This window comes from Podarcis liolepis, assembly GCF_965112155.1.
Source record: "Podarcis liolepis genome assembly, chromosome: 1".
NCBI lineage: Eukaryota > Metazoa > Chordata > Lepidosauria > Squamata > Lacertidae > Podarcis > Podarcis liolepis.
This window is the reverse complement of record NC_139554.1, coordinates 99,679,002-99,697,064: the sequence shown is the minus strand read 5'-3', so window position 1 is coordinate 99,697,064 and position 18,063 is coordinate 99,679,002. Positions and strand designations below refer to the sequence as shown.

The following is an 18,063-nucleotide window of genomic DNA, read 5'->3' as shown; positions in this document are numbered from 1 at the left end:
TTTAAAAACAAATTGAACATGGCACATTAATCAGCAAATCAACAGGTTCTCAAGGGTTTTTAGCTGATTCAATCATCAAGACACTTTAGGCCAGGGGGGTGGGAAAATACAGGAAAGAGTGAATAAAATGTTACGTGCCATTGCACACTCTATACTATGCATGGAAAGGAACTCTGGTTTGTTGAGTTTTTTGCTTTGTTTTTAATAATGAAATTGCCAAATAATGATAGGGCAATAATAAACCATCTCCTACCTGGAAAACATTCTTTTTGCTAGACTTGTCTTTAGTCCATTCGATGTGAGCTCCACACAAGTCCACCCATTCAGGTTTATACCCTGCTTTCTGATGACAAAAAAATGAGAATTGGTTATAGCAAACTTTATCAGATAAAATCAGAAAAGATTGGCTAGGGAAACTACTATCATCTGAATACCCCAGTACAAATTTCCATATACAGTATGAGCCTACTCCTAATATCAGAATTAGAAACACTTCCACTTCTTGAGGGATAGACTACTAGAAAAATGAATGTTGGTACCTTAAGAATTCAATTATCTATGCAAAGTTTGTTTCTAAAAACTTAGAGGTGGTGTATAGTACTTTAACCAGGCTGTGCCTACTCAGTGGGACAGCTCAGGTAAGGAACAGCCACTATTATGGGCAATTAGTTCATTGCCTCAGTACCATTTAAGCCAGGCACATCAAACTTCCAAGAGACTGCAATCTACTCCCAGTATAAAAAAAAACTGGCAGTGATATACCCATTGTCATTGGAGGAAGAGGGTGTGTGTGGATTGCCCAAAATTGTTTTTTGGTGTTTGCAGAAGACTGCCCAGAGTTGTTGAGTTTTTTGGGGGTAGGATTGCCCAAAGATATTCAGCTTTTCTTTGTTAACTTTCGGTAAACTTATTTAATCCCATGATCAATAAGGGTCCCGCAATCTACCAGGATCAGCCGGAGATCTACTGGTAGATAATGCCGGGTTGGACATGCCTGATTTAGATAATGCCTTTCTGTAAGGCCCTGAACACTTAGGAACAGGTTAGTAGTGCTTTAAAATGAGTTATTGATTTCCCTAGCACCATGAGTTCCTTGTTTGCTGATGGTTTGTTGTTTGTTTTTATGTTAGAAAGGGCTGTAAGTTTCAGTTCCTGAGTGCCAACCCTTTTGAGGAAGCTGCTGTCCAGCCAAGGTGAACAGAAAGAGGCAATTTCCCCTCCAACCAGCATAGCAACCAAGCATCAGAAAGGCACAACCAGGAAGGTAGAATTTGTGGAAGGCGGTGCTCTGTTTTATTACATTTATTACATTTTATATAAATGATATTATTTACATATGTATGTAAATATTACATTATTACATTTTATATAAATGATATTATTTACATATGTATGTAAATAATATCATTTATATAAAATCTTATTTGTGTACTGCTGTTTGATGTTTAAAAGTTTTGTCTTTCCCCCTCTGTTTAAGTCCTTTGCAGTGAGTTCCTTCAGAGACCCTTAATTAAAAACATTAAGCATCATGCTTTTTTAGAATAAAAAGAAAGGAAGTTACAGGGCTCCTAGGAATGTTGTTGTTGTTTTTCAGATGCCTTAGTATTACATGAAATTAAAAATCTATTTTCAATTGAACAACTCTAATCTGGTTACTTCAAATCTTTCTTTACACCGATAACACAGAAAAAATAATTGGTGCTTTAAAGTTAATGGACAGCACATTAGTTACCACAATGAGGTAGGTGGATCACAGTTGTAACAACAGAAGGATAAACTTTGGATCTCTTTTGAAATCTGTCAACTTTGCTGGAATGCATAAGCAAATGCTCTCTCCTTTGAGCAAATAATTATTAAACAAGGATAGTGTATTTTGTGGGGTGGAAATATTTGCAACAGTCATCCCTGCCTTGCAAGGAGGTCTCTGAGAAATACACTACATTGTGATGCAGTACTTTTCCTGTATGGCATTGAGTCCCAAATTAGAGTAGAATGCCTTCAGAGGTTGCTGAAGGAAGCCTATCCAGTTGAAGTGGTGGCAAACTCTTTTTTCATGGGGGGGGGGGACCAATCATTCCATGGTGAAACCATCACATGGTTCCACCAGAAGCTAAATTAAGTCCAGTGCTGCTCAGCCCACAAGCGATCACACCAATTTAGTTGTCTGAGCAGAAATTCACATTGAGGAAGGGCTATAGCTTGGTAGCAGAGCTCATGTTTTGGAAGAAGGTCTCCGTTTCAGTCCTTACCATCCCCAGGAAGGACTGGGAAAGACTGATCTAGCTCTGTGTAAGCTGGCAAAGGAAACTGCATGCAGAAGCAGCTCAGATGTGCAAAGTACCCTTTGAAAAATGAGGTGTTGCTGTTTTGTATTGGAACTGACAGTTCTGCATCCTTCCTGCTATCATTCATGATTGAGCCTTTCCATTCCCACCCAACTGCAACAATTAACATATATGCCTCCACCTGTTACCCAGCTCCTTGAACCGACCAAGAAATACAGAATGTCTTTGTGTCTCTTATGAATCCTTCTCACTGTCCTTTCTTTACCATGATCACCTGAATGGACAGACTAAAACACCCTCACCTGCCCCAGAGCCTACCAGAATGTTATATTGAATGTATAAACTAAAGAGAGACATCTGGGTGGGGGGCGTGTTTAATTTGTCAGTATCCAGTACTGAATAGAACACACACATCCGAAGCATTTAAAACATCTTCGTCTTTCCTCTGCTTTATGAAATTCATAGGAATCCTACACCCTTCCTCCAGTAGCGTGAGTAAAAGCTATCATGAGGACTCCCTCCAACACTCGAATGTCCTTGCTTTGGGTTCTTCAGTCAGACCAATTATGTTACATCAAAGCCATTGGAAGGGACTGTGCCTGTAAATTGCTACAAGTGCCTGTTACAATGAAATCTTATTCTCCATGCATATGGATTTGGAAGGCATCTTCACTCAGTAAATTAGTGTGCAGAAGGGCTAATAACCTGAGGTAAAATACCCTCTGTTCTGAATAAACTATCTGGCGGGAGAAAAATGTATACTGTATAGTGGACTAGAATTTTATGTCAAAATGGAAATGTGTTTAAAAAGACATTTCCCTTATAGAATGTTGCTGACAACTGAATCTGAAGGATACACAGTAGTAGAGTATTTTTATACCACAGTCAGAGCAATTGATGAAAAAAACTGAAGAATACACAATTGAAAGGAAGGCAAAATTCAATGAGTCTGCAATACACATTTTAGAGGCACTGCCTGTCCGCAATGCACACCACTTTATTTTATACATCTATGATGTTTAGCAGAGTTGCACACGTGCAATGTCAAATGTAGACCCTATTCAATAGCTCTTCTTTCTCCCTGCCCTCAATTATAATTGTACAAGGGGAGAATAGGGATGAGTCCATTGGACCTGCCTTCTCCTGCATGTCCGTATCTCTCTCTCACACACATATTGGGGCTTAACTTCTCCAGCAGGGAGCCTTTTATACTTAGGTAGGTTCCCTGCATGATAAAGAAACCTCAAAGAGCAAGCTGCTAGGACCTGTCAGTGCAAATGGTATCACAAGCCAGGGCTTAAATGATTCTAGATAGTCCTAATGTACTCATGAGGTTCTGACAGACAACACACTTCAGCCAGATTACGGAGTTTCAATTTAATAATTGATTCAATGAGCAGTTTGTAATACTATGGCTCCATTTGGAAGCAACCTTGGTCTATATGTTGCTTTATCATACTTGGATATCTTCTGAAATATATAAGGACATTGTTATTTAAAAACTAGTAATGATTAACTCAGTCCAGTTTTGTTTCTTGCTATTTCCAAATGTAACTGCATATATGTAAGGGTATGAAGGTCTATTGGAATGCACTTTTATTTCTCCCTCTATATTGTTGAAATGGAACTGTTGCACTGAAATATTGTGCTTCATTTTTTTGTTTCATTTTTAAAAGAAACGATCAATTTATACCCAGTACTTAAAACATAAATGTATTAATTCATTAATTCCTGATTATTAAGAACATATCCATCTTTGTAATAAATTGCATAATTTTCATGCCCAAAATAAGATTGCTGTGTTATTAAATTCATACCTCAATGAATGAATATTACGGTATTTAATTAATGGTTGAATTCTTCCGTTCTCTAAAGCAAACAATACTTGAAAGTAAAATCAGTAAACAAATAATTTTTAATGAAATCACATGTGTACATTTGCTTCCTTTGCTCCTATCAAAAATTACAGTAGGATGAATGGTTTGCTGCAAACATCACATTAGCTGCATCAGAAACAAATAAGCTTGCCTCCATAGACTCCTTCTGGTAAAGAACTTTTTTTCAGATTGTTAGGCTTGGGGGGGGGGGAGTTCTGAGCAGCTGTACTTTAGCAATGGGATAATTTAGACATTAATGAAATAATATAATGAGTTCATTGTTTTGTGGCAAAGGCTGGATCCTATGATCTGACCATTTTTTTATTATCTGTTGATTGAACAGTGCCTTCATTTCTATTCCCTTAGAAAATAATAACAATAATAAAACCACAACAGCCAAACTGGCCTATTTGCATGCCCAAGCACATTTGTGCATTCACTGGCCCTTTCCCAAGTTTATGTTCCATTTGCGGCTGCTTGTGGTGCATAAGAAGCCACTTCTCCAAATACCAAAAGTACCAGATTTAACGGGCTGTACCATAGGGAGGTGCTATTGGAAAGGAAGGTTTGCACCCTCAATCCATGTTTCCTCCTACATCTGGACTTTGGTTAAGCCCTAAACCTGTTCCTTGGCCTCTTGACAAACTTTTTTGAACCTGCCTTTCTGACCCATGCATTCATGGTGGTGGACAACTTCATTGTGAAGCCTGAAAAAGGTCTTCAACATGACTGAGGAAGTTGATCAATTTGGCATCAGTTGCTGGGCTGGGGCTAGTTGCCTTTTGGGGATGATGATGCTCCTCTGGAGGATCTAGATTAAGACTTAGTGGACTTGGAACATTGCTACTTAGACCTGAAACTGGTAGATTCCCTTGAACTGTTGTTCTGAAAGGAATGATGTGCTGTGGCTTTCTTTTATTTTCACCAAGGAATGAAATCAGACTCTTTGAAAAGCTTACTTCTTGAAAAGATGAGCCTGCCAGTCTCAGTTGAGACCCTGAATCCACCTTCCATTGGCATCGCTAGTGTGCATCCCACCACAGCATTAGCGGCCAGTCCTAGCAGTCATCCTAGCAGCCCTGTTCAGGGAAGTTTTTAATATGTAACGCTGTACTGTTTTTAACACTGATTGGGAGCTGCCCAGAGTGGCTGGGGAAACTCAGCCAGATGGGCGGGGTATAAATAATAAAAAATTATTATTATTATTGTTATTATTATTATTATTATTATTATTATTATTATTATTATTATTATTATCTGGAAGACACTAAATGAAGGGTTGGTCCTAAGAGCCACCAGCAGTTCCAAAAACTCCTTTGCAAAGACTGAGTTACAGATTCAGGTTCCTGGGGGCTAACTCAATCTGTCCTTAAGCTCCTGCCCTTTTTGTTCCTCTGTGGCTGATGATGATAAAACAACCACTGGAGTATCCACTAGAGGTACTTTAAATCAGGGTGGGGAATTGAATTTGGCCAACAGGCCAAATCCCTCATTCCCCCAACTTAACTGTGACAGGTGGCTAGAACTACTACAGATCTCTGCAAAGGGGGGGGGGGTAAACTCTGTTTGGAGGAACCAGTTCGGATTCAAATCACTTTCTTTGAATGGAACATTTCCCCACTTGGATTTAAACTGCTTCCTCTAAACAAAGCATTTTTCTCCATCATCTCCTGAAGACGTCTCCAATCTGCAAACAACTCCATCAGGACCAAAGTAGCTGCCAATCAGGGAACAAACATGCAGAAATAAAAGAAGACTTTTGAGGATCATTTTGCCCCTCCAGCCATACTCTGGCACTCAAAACACCAAAATAGATAAACTACACAGCCCACTTTTGGACTGCAAAAGCAGCACAATTAAGCAACTGGAATGCCATAATGCAGGACTTCTGTGGCCTGTGTATCAGCTTGATGATCACAAATTGTGATTGCTGTGCAATCTAAATAATCCAAGGATTTTAGGATCCAGGCAGCAATCTTGAATTCTGAGTACTGGAACTGCAAATTCATAATTAATATGGCAAGTGTTATTTAAGAATATAATGTGAATCTTATGAACAAACATGTGACAGTATAACTTCAGGTTCCAGTCCATTTTCACTTAATACACATTTTGTTTGAAAATGGAAACATACTATGTTATCACTGCAGCATAAAAGCCTATCATATTACCAGCAAGAGATATACAACACATTTTCTCCTTCATTCCCATAATGAACCATTGAAGGAGAAGGACAAGCTTCCCTATAGCTCACAGTTCCAATGGTCAAAATAATAAAAAGCAAGGAAACAAGCAGGGGGCTCCATATCACCTAACATATCTAAATTTATTTATTGTTTCTGACTCCTGTCATATAGTGCACCTTTTTGGTCACCCATCAAACCAATATGGTATGGCAGGTTTGATCAAGCCTTGGGAAGCCATCACAATAGGGCTCTGTCAAACCTTTCCTTGTTCAGTCTATAGTGTCACTAATTTATGGATTTCTCTGTTTTTCCGGAGTCCAGAATAGAGGAGGCTCAATCTCAGCAGCAGCTAGCACTGAAGGGAAACATGCCGTGATTATTTGTACAACATATCTGTCACATATCTGAAGGCTACAATCGAAGGTCTCCCCTCGAGGAACTTTTCCTCCCCAAAAGTATACTGAATTCTACTTTGAGGTGCATTAACTATATTAGATAGAGTCATAAGGAATATTCAGGAAATGTTAGCCAGATGTAGAATATGTCACATTTATATGAAGATAAAAATCACTTTGCTAACTTACAGTGTTTTGCTCTTTGGTAACACCCTATATTAAGGTGCCATTTATAACTACTTTATTATTATTTATGATATGCAAGTCACTTTACAGCAAGCTCAATAGCAACTTAAATTCATGTATTAAAGATGCATACACAGGGTTTAATACAATTTACGTCTTATAATATCCTTTGTAACAGATTCTCATCGCCTCATCTGTTAAGCATTTATTACTAATGCATTTTATAACATACTTTATAATACATTATTTGAGGAAGTAGTTGCATTTAGAGATCATTTCATAAATAAGAATAAAGCATTTATAACTGGCACCTTAATTTAAAGTGTTACCTCCACATTACTGGAGAGCCACTCACCATCCGTCTCACTTTGCAATTATTTTCAAAAAGCACCTCTTAATAAAAGATATGCTGAGTTCTATTTCCCCTCCTCTCTCATCTGATTAAAAGTTTATTGAGTCATTTTCTTACATCAGATCTTAGAAGTCTAAGGCTTAATAGTTGTGTGCTCTTTTATGATGCCAAACTTTATGTTCAACAACATTTCTGAAAAAGAAAAAGGCGTAAGAAAGTGAGCTGCTTACCAGATTGGCCGCGGCTGCCTGCTTGGATTCCTTGTAAAATTCTATTTTCTGACCGGTGAGAACAAGCCAAGAAGTCATCCAGTTTTTCCTTTAAAGAAATAACAACAGTTTTATTGAAAAAGGGTCAATTAAGCAAACACAGATTACTTCGTACATAAAGACAGATTCACTTTTGCAGGCCAAGCACATGTGATGCATCAGGGTTGGACTCCAGAAACCATTACTACTGCTTACCTAGAGAGGGCTGGAGCAAGGCAGGCCAGTGGTGTGGGTTGGGGATAATGATTGCAACAGTAGGACCACTAGATTGGTGAACCCCTGCAGCTCAGCCCCACCACAAGCAGCACTACTGAGCCCAGGGTTCCAAACTATTTACATATAACGGTCATCTGCTAGAATAAAGTTTATTTGATTTTCCAAGCTGGGCAGTCAGGCGTGCACTTAAGAACACGATCCAAATTCAAAACAGTATTCAGTACATCTCTTCTAATATTGACAGAATTGCAACTGCATGGGTTTAGCCCAATGGTTTGGTAGCTCAGATGCTGTGTCCAAACAGCTACAGCTTTATCCTTGGTTATATTTACAAGTCTGGTTCAGTAGTCTGATTATGACTACTATGCTTTCTAGGTTGCTCTACTGCAAGACCAATTCACAGCACAGCAAGTGGTAGGAAATCAGGATGAAACAAAGTAGAAGAATAAAGGAAAGAGGATAATGAGCTATCAAAAGAGCTGAATAAACTAGTTCTATAGGACTACTTAATGCTTTGCATTTTTTAAAGATATACAGCATTTAAGAATATATATAAACATCCAATATGTATTTTAAAAAACCCATGCATATAATAGATGCATATACTTAGAGAGAAAGTTTGCCTCTGTGTCATGAGTGAAATTCTGCTAAAGCTGTCACCTCAGTCTTAAACTCTTTATCGCAAGATCTGATTTAAATGTTTAGCTTATTTGGGACAGTAGTAGTCTCATGCAGCCGTATCACCTCATATTTCATGGGGAAAGATGCCCTGTTTGAAATTACCATCAAATTCAATCTGCAGACTTGTGTGAGCCAAGTTAGAGCTCAAGTGCTTTAATTCACCATTTGAAGGCAATTATAATGGATTTCAAAGATGATAATGTTGCATCGTTTGCAACTTGTTGACGACAAAGATTTGCCACAATGCAGCACAAAATTAAGTGGACATAAACCACTGAAATCAATTGGCTCAAATGTATTTAAGTCTGCCTTGGCTTCAGTAGTGGTGCATATGATGGGCTTGCTGGGCTGGGAGGTGGCAAGGTCAGGACCACAGGTGTACTGGCAGGAGCACCAGACTGGCCCCTTCAGGGCTACCACTCCAACCCAACCCCATCCAGGTAAGCAGCAGCAGCCCTGGTGTTAGGAGGGTGGCTCTGCAGTTCTGCTGCAGTAGATGTAAATGCTATTGCCATTTACTACAAGTGGAAATAATTAAAATGAATTTACTTCCAAGTAAGGGGATTTACAGTTGTACTCTCTCTCGTGTCTCAAGTTGGCATAATAAGTAGAACACTTTCACTGAAGTCCATGCAAAGGTTCATGTTTTGCTAGAGCAAGGCCCATCACGGTTTGTCGTCATTTTGTAAGCAGAGACAATTTTTTCATTTGTTTCTTTAGACTGAAAAGCAGAATAGAAATATCCAGCAACAGTCTGAGAAAGTTGGGACAATAGGATTAATGCATGCTAAATATGTAGATCCTATCCTGTACAGTGGTACCTCGGGTTAAGTACTTAATTCGTTCTGGAGGTCCGTTCTTAACCTGAAACTGTTCTTAACCTGAAGCACCACTTTAGCTAATGGGGTCTCCCGCTGCTGCCGCGCCGCCAGAGCACGATTTCTGTTCTCATCCTGAAGCAAAGTTCTTAACCCAAGGTACTATTTCTGGGTTAGCAGAGTCTGTAACCTGAAGCATATGTAACCTGAAGCGTATGTAACCCAAGGTACCACTGTAGAAGCCACTTTGCAAAGTGGGAAGGCAGAGACAAACACCAGAACTTAGATGTTTTTAAGATCCAGTTCATGTATTACTGCAGTGGGTTTCTGTAGTCCAGTTCAGTAATATATTAAAGTAATGAATGTCAGGATTACATTAGCCGGAACTTCTATTCCTAACTAAAGAATGGACTGTGGCACAGTGTTTTCCACATATGGACATGGCATACTTCCTACATTTAGATTTCTGTCTGTCATATATGAGTTTCATTAGCATTACTTCCTCTTGTTTTCTGAAATACTGGCACATTAAAAAAAAAAAAACCATTTCCTTAGTTGTTGTTTTTTAAGTACATATTCATGGGGGGGGGGGGTCCAAAATAGTATTCTATGCAAAAGGTTCCAGAGCATTGGTATTCACTGGGTGGACTGGCATCCCAGAAGAGCATTGTACCCTAGGCTAAGGTGAACTGAATCAGTAGCACCAGCTTTGAGGTTTGTTAAGAAAAAGAGGGATACTAAGGCAGAGGGTAGCTTGGAACCTTCCAAATGTTGTTAGACTCCAACTTCCATCAGCCCCAGTCAGCATGGCTGGTGGTATCAAATGATGAGAGTTGTAGTAAAATAACATCCAGAGGAGTAAATTTTCCCTTGCCCTGGGTTAAAAAGAAAAATGGAACTATCACATGCAAAGGACAGCATACTCTAGTATTGCTAACATTTATGTAGAAATACATGTCTTTAGCATTATGAAATATACATACAATTCCATATAGAGTCAGGGGTGGGGTTTTTTCTGTCTTAGAAAAAATCAGTTCAGCAAAAGGTAAAATATACAGCTGGACAGATGGTGTGACTGCAGCTTTTGATCTTTGGATTGCCAGTAAAGTTTTGGGGTTTTTTGAAATAAAAGTTAACCTAACAAAATTGATTAAATACATTTCAAAGAATGACACCATGTTGAGGTTTGTCTGGTGGCCCCAACGTGACAGTTTAGCAACAGATTAAAAGGAGACAAAATCAGTTAGAATGCTGCATGAAAACGATGCAAGAGAGAGAGAGAGAAAACCCCTGCAACTCTCAGATATAAAACACCTGTAAACTGTTTTCATGCAAAAAGATAAATATGAACTACACAGCTGCATAAAACATAATGTCAAACTTCAAGGAGCTTTTTGTAAACTAAAAGCAATGAACTTCTACAGCTTTCTCCTTGTGACCACTGTATTTGCATTCTGGCAAATGGACACCTGATGGCAGCACACTATAAGACCAACACAGTTTGCATTGATTGCTATATGTTCTTAGAGAAGCAGGGACTTAAGTTTAAGTGGGTAATTCTAGGTTTATAACAAAAATTATGACACCTCCATTTCTGCCCCCCCCCCAATGTTTAACCACAGGAGCAGGAAGATCAGGCATTTTTTTCCTGTACTGGGTATGAACAGTTACTAATAGATTCCACACACCTTTTATTTTGTATAAATGGCAAAAGCATTCTCAAAAATAGCATAAGCAGATTTAGGCAACATTTAATTTTGCAGACATGCTTCACTTCTTCACAGAGGGGCCAGATCCAAATAAGGAAAAGGGCTCATACACCTTTAATAGTTGTGTGGAAATGAGAATTTCAGCAGGCGTGCTCCCTCTCTTTCATCTGGCTGCCCTAAAGATTCTTGGAATAGGATGAAGTCTTGAGTTAAGATTCAGGTGGGCTGAGTTGCTTGACTAGGTTCAAGCTCCTCTCAGCCACATGAATTGTACTGAGTGACTCCCCTTCCTTATCCCTTGAGGCTCTTGTGGGGGGGGGGAGGAGAAGGACAAATTCCCACCCTAAGCTTTACTTGTACAAAGGGCAAGGAAAAATACATGCAATTAATAAATAAAATGGTGGAGCAGTCATTTGATTAGAACAGGGGCACTCAATACAGTGCCAATTTTGGACCCACCAGCCCCAGCCTGTACAGTCAATGGTTGAAGATGGGAGTTGGAGAGGACAATGGTGGCTACTCCTTCATTAGAAAAAGGTTATTTGACCCAAGTGAGAACCCAGGAGTTTAGTGACTATATAAACCAATTTAAATGTTCACTTACTCTGGTACTACAGTCTTCTCACAGAACAATACTACTTCGGTTTTTCCTGCAGAGTTGGTTTTTCCTGACATGAAAATGGTGCTCTACGTAAAAACTTAACTCTTTAGAGAGATAGCTACCTGCCTCCTGCACTCCATTCTCCAAGTGAAAACTAAGATACTATATGTCCATAAGACTGTACGGCCTCAGAAAGTAAATACAGTGAAATCAGCAGTAAATTACCACAGTCACTATGAAGAAATACAGCCGTGAGAATCCAGATTCCAGACACAGAATTTTTGAGTTGAAGTTGCCTCAAAAATCTGCTAATCCAGCCTCTGAATCCCAATATATTTTCTACACTCAATAATCACTAATTACTAATGACATTTCCACCTCCAGTTTGAAAAGCAACGATTTCCCTTCCCCTCAAATTACGGTCTGGGCAGAGTGATCCATGTGCTTGCCACTGCCAGTTTCAAGTCCTCTGCCTGAGGCTGAGGGCAGAAGTGGCACAAGAACTGCAGCTTGCTAATACAGCACCTATTATGAAAACACAGCAGGATGCACTTATTTCTAAAAGATTCCCCAGTTTAATTCTTTTCTTTTTAAAGGACTCTGTTTTGTGGCTTTAAAAAAAAACCCCAACAACATTGGGAGGGTTAAAATTTAAGAAAATGAAAATCTAGCAAGTTCCCAGGGCAAAAAAAGAATTGCTACAATTAAACATAATGAATCAGTATCTTGTTTCTGCTTCCACTGAAGCCACTTTAAAAACAAAAAAGGCGCCCAATGGATAAAATACATTATTTTGTGAAACTTTTACCACAATCAAACCCCAATGTTCTTAAACTATGTATTTGCTGCAGATTAATAACATAGAAATACCCTTCCTAATTTATAATACAGAGGAAAGACCCATGAATTCTGTGTACCGTATGATGTCACCTTATGAAATTACTATGATACTTTGAGCTTAGTCTGCAGGTCAGGCTCTCATAGCTACCCCTTCAAGACATAATGAGCTTTCTAACACTTTTGCTTATACTGTAAGTTTTGGTTATTGCCTCATACCTTTGCTTCTTGCCTCCATCTGCAATTTTAGCTTTTAGAAGACACCCTTCTTTGATTACCTGCAATAAAGAACAAACTTATGCTAAATTCTTATTTGTGCTTTCAGGTTTCCCTACACTGGCATACTGCCAAAGAAACTAGTTCCCACCCAATTGTTTTAATATATGTTCACAAATGCAGCTTAGACCTAGATGAGCTGTGCTTCCCAGCTAAGGCAGGTATTATGTGTTGAAGAGCTTGCTACAAAGTCTTAAAAAATGAACAGAAATGAAAACAGAAATGTTGCAAGAAAACGTATCAGTGAAGGGCTGGGAATAGCAAAGGGCATCCTTTAGCAGCAGCTAGCAGCCATGTATCTTAGCAGGACCCACCGGTAGAAACACTTGCCCTAGGATCCAACAGTGGGTAGCTACAAGCCACCATATGAAATTTCTCATAGTGGTCTAGAACAGTGTTTTTCAACCTTTTTTGGGCAAAGGCACACTTGTTTCATGAAAAAAATCACCAGGCACACCACCACTGTGTGCGGAGAGGGAGATGTCAGAGCCCCGCTGCTCTCTATGGGGAATCGGATGAGAGCGGACTGCCTGTCCGCTCTCATCCGATCTGATCCCCACCCAGGACGGATGGAAAATAGGGTGGACACAGTCCGGCGCCCGCCTAGTGGGCGAAAATTTGACATTTTTTTAAAAAAAAAAATCTTTTGAATTTTTCAATTTTTCCCACGGCACACCAGGCAACATCTCGCGGCGGAACAGTGGTTGAAAAACACTGGTCACTGATTCTGAACTTTGGTCTGAGCAGGTACAGAATATAGGGCTTGAGACTGCCCAGAGACCATGAAACAAGACAAGATACAAAAATTAACACCACATTGGTTGGACTACTACCTCACCTCTGCTTATATTTGAATCCAGGTCTGCACAATTTACGACCTTAGACAGAGCCACCAGCCCTGTGTGGTGGTTCTCCAAAGCCTCAATAAACCTCTTGATAAATTCCTTGGCTTTTTCTCCCCAGGACTACCAAAACAAGGAGTTTGTCAGCCTACTAGCAGGCTACAACACTGGACCTGTGTGCTGCATTCAACTTCAGTGGGTCACTTCAGTTATTCAGGCCTGGCTTAGAGATGCAGGCATTTTATTACACTGCTGCACAATTTTATATAAGGTTATCTATTGCCATAAAATAAGTTATTAAGTTTAAAATACACTTTTTAATTAAAATATGCAAACAGTCCATAAAAGATTCATATATAATATTGTTTGTTTTCATTATATGTAAGCCAAATTTTGGAATATAAATACAAAAACGTATGCTACAGTATCAGGAGCATACTCTGCATTTTTATGAACAGCTGAGATTTTGGAACATGTTGGGCAACGCATATGCTACATAACACACGTTCTTCATGAGCTCCTGAAATTTTTGGAAGCACAGGCTATAGGTACTAATGCATAGATTTGTGTATGTTGGACCATATTTTCAGTACTGAATGCAAAAGAAAAAAATGGATCACCCAAGGAACTGTTCCTCAATAAACAGATTGTTGCTCCACTCAGAATCAGGTTGTTGCTCCATAAAGCAATGCAAGGATTTTTTGATCATGTTCACATAAATCATCCAGCCTTCTCCCACCCCATGGCACCAAGATTATAGCAAACATCTGGCCTGTTCCCCTTCTCATTCTGTACCTTACATATGCACACTGTTCTTGCCAGGATACGTACAAGGAAGGAAGTTATTTTCCCCTGGCTAAAATGTGAATTGGAGATGGCTCCTGTTTACCATCCAAGCTTCAGATTAGTTTCTCTGAAATAGATCCCAATTTTGGTCATTTCCCCCTCTTGCCGAAGTAGTTTATTCCAATGGAAACAGGCAACAACCAGAAATTGCAACTCTGGGCTGACACAGATGTAACAGCGAGGAGGCAGTGAGCCACAGAATTACATGCTCTCTTCCCACAGTCCTTTTCTTTGAACCTTTGACACATGACCAGGCCTCAGAGGTTGGAAACATTACGTCAAAACTGCACCACAGAAAGACACGTGTGTTTTGCATTGGTGAGCGTCTGTTCAAATGTCTCCATCACAATCCTTCCAGGAGGATTCAGGTTATCGTTTCATTCCTTCCACAGATGGATGGCATGAGATTACTGAACACGAAATGTCCTTACAGCACTTGCTATCTTTTCTGCCTCAATAAATATCCATCATTTGTTTGGGGGTGTTGTTTTTTAGCTGTACTGTTCCTGCACCTTTCTAGCTGAAGAAAGGTTGAGGGAGCAATAGCCCTGAACATAAACGAGCACAGAAATAAGGCAGAAGAATTCAAGGACTCTGTATAGGGGTGAGGGAAAGGATAAAATGACATGCTTTTATTGCTTTATACTTGTTCATATTTCATGCAGTTAATGCATCTATGTGACTATGGTGTGCAATATCTCTATAGATGTTATCTGTGTGCTTGAATATTTTACATAATGGCAAAGAAAAAAATTATGAAGTTGGTATGAAAAATTATTCAGAAGTCTTACTGAGAGCAGTGGGGCATTGCTTTAAAGAAGGTCTGTGTTCTGGAGCATGACTGGATAGAAGGAAGAATTGCCTGGAGGATGGAATGTTATGGTAAGAGGGGAGGGGAATCTATTGGAGGGCAGGACGCTGGGGAAGGAAGGAGCAGTTGGGATATGTCAGCTAAATGGGTGGAGGCCAGTATAGAGGGCGGATGAATTTCCTAGATTAGGAAAATGTTCAGGAGATGAGATCTCCTATTTGAAAGGTTCTCCATAAAAACAAATAAATTCACACCATAAACCATACAGCACTGGTCCAAAAACTTAGTTTAATATTTATTTGTTATTTATACAAATAAACATCTGTTAAATAGTTAATTCTGAGGTCTCTCTCATACAGTTCACATTCTGAGGCCTTGAACATCTACCTGAAAGCAAAGAATTCATAGGAGGATGGTGACAACTGCAAACTAGATCTGAGGTTTGGCAGTTAGACCCGTAGAAGAATTTTATCTTGCTGGCATGAAGTTTCTGTGCATATGCAGAGGACTACTGTCAACAAAGGCTTCCATGGCCCAATTCATACATAAGTGCAACAGTATGGTAGAAATTGACCCGTGGTCTTGTTTTATATACTCTTCTTGGGTAATATTTGTGTTGAGGAACCATGTGAGTATGGACAATGATCTAGTGACTTTCCAAGGCGACATTGTCCTCCAAGGGATCAGGTAACATTTATATGAGAAGGATTTGCGCTCATCCCATGGTTCCTCAATATAGATGTTACTGGAGAGTCACTGAGGTGTACCACAGAGAATCAGTTCCCACATCATTGTGGCAACATTTGGTTGTATGCCTCTTACGTCCTTGAGAGGAGGAAGGGGAGGTTCTAGCTACATAAAAAGGATGCAGGAGTGGAAATGGGTTTCTTCTTCTGAAATGGAGAGGCCCACTTGTATAAAAACTCCAAGTAAAATAGTTATTAATTAAAACTTGCAAGAACACAAGAGTCAGAATTAACAAGTAGAATTGTAAAACAAATGCAAAAAGAATTTGGTGGACTGAAGGAAAATAAACTGAGTTTGAATCCTGGCAAGTCAGAGACTCCGTGCGTGACTGGTTCCTGTGCCCAAGAAATTATCTGCCCTGGATGGGATTGTACTCTCTCTGACAGAGCAGGCTGTAGTTCTTAGATTTAGCAGAATATCAACAGAATCAGTTTGCCCTCCCTACCTCCAAAAATCATTCTCTCAGTTAAAGTCACTTTCATCATCTAGCTATTCAAATTTTAGGTGTTTCAAATTTCACTATATTTGCTGAGCTGTGCTGTACTGGAGGGAGGATGGAGAAGGTGGTGATGGCAAAGACTGCCTAGGCATGAACCAGAGGGAAGAAGCTTTCTCTCTATTCAGCCACACCACTAGGGAGCCAACCAAGCATGCGGGTTCATTCTCGGGACTTGGCATGGTGGTGCCAACTAATTGGGACCAGCATGCTACTGCAGACATGCTGTGCAAGCAGAACAACAGAGTTGGACGCACATTGGCAGCAAATCCAGACTTATCTCTATCTGAGAGTTTCTCATCTACTTTAGGAACCATAGTGCAAGTGGAAACGGGGAACACACCAGGACTAATTTTTCTACAGGTTTTCTACAGGTTTATCCCTGCTCCTCACTGAGTAGCAAACTCTTCAGAAAGCAACTTCATGCCTAGCATTTTCTCTTGATTTTATTCATTTTGCTAAACACATCCATTTTTGGATAAGCAATGTCATCATGTAATAAATATCTATTAGTATTGCTGAAATGTCAGCTTTAATTTTCTTGAGTTAATGGGTAATTGAAATTGTATATCATTCACCACAATGGTTTGTAGATTCCAAAATTATTATTTTCACTGTTTAACCAACCTTCCCCCAAATCTTTAGTTCTCTTCACCCTATTAATATATTGAGGCATCTGCAGCCCTAAGTACTTACCCTCCAAAAAACATGCATTACATTTTGATTAATGAAATCTGAAGTAAAGAACTACATCAATAAATTGTAAATTCTGTAATACAATTGCTTACCGTTTGCTCCAGTGGGCTGATGAACTCAGAAAGTGTTAAATTGTGTTGGGAATGATTCCTTCTATGACGGGATATCTGAAAATGCATTCATTTACAAGTTAGAACCTGCTAGCATCAAATCAAACAATGCTGAACAAGGAAGGGTCGATTGAAAGTAACTTAACAGAACATACGCAGTTTGCTCTGCGCTAAGTGCTAAGAATCTGCATGCTAATAACACTGACACGCAGCCTTCTTTATTTATAACATTCTATCCCTCGCTACCTCTAGTAATAATAATTCCGTGTTTAATGTGCCTGCTCAGTAACCCTTTCAATAACTCTTTAAAGTCGGTCGGTATTGTTTTGAGATAGTCAAATACCTCTCAGTTCAAGTCATAGATGGACTCTGAAAACATTTCTGAAAAGGTTGGACAATCGGTTATTTCCAAGCCAAATTACAAGCTTTGTTAAATGCAATTGCTCTCCCAATTGCCACTGAGAGAAAAGCATCATTCCCAGCCCCCTGTTATCTCCTAGCTTTCCCCCAACTTCATCACCTCCACTACATTTTACCTACCTGCAATGTTGGCAGCTGTGGCAGCAGCAGGTAGGTTCTTTTTCCTTCCCTAGTGCTACACATATGAATTCCTGCTATGGGAGCTCTCATGTAATTTAGCACCTTCTTTTCTATTTGTGGATTATGCTCTCGCCCCCCCCCCCCAAAAAAAAGAGCTTACCATATGTATTTAAAATATGTCAATGAAATTTAAGGAAAGAGGGAAAGAATCGGAGGTGCTTTGCTCTAAGTTATTTATTAATACATTTACATCTTTCACTTCTCTTCCATGGCACAGGTCCTGGCCT

At 39.4% G+C, this 18,063-nt stretch overlaps 1 protein-coding gene across 18 annotated transcripts in view; it reads right to left on the bottom strand.

Annotated features, from left to right (window-relative positions):
* Positions 1–18,063, bottom strand: part of ARHGAP15 (Rho GTPase activating protein 15) — a 368,006-nt gene that overhangs the window by 309,723 nt on the left and 40,220 nt on the right. For all 18 annotated transcript variants that reach the window (XM_083494613.1, XM_083494624.1, XM_083494616.1 and 15 more), the window contains 4 exons: positions 17,219–17,293; positions 12,632–12,690; positions 7,512–7,599; positions 254–343 (listed from right to left, as the gene is read on the bottom strand). In XM_083494613.1, the coding sequence (XP_083350739.1) occupies positions 254–343; positions 7,512–7,599; positions 12,632–12,690; positions 17,219–17,293 (312 nt within the window). The remainder of the gene's footprint in view (positions 1–253; positions 344–7,511; positions 7,600–12,631; positions 12,691–17,218; positions 17,294–18,063) is intronic.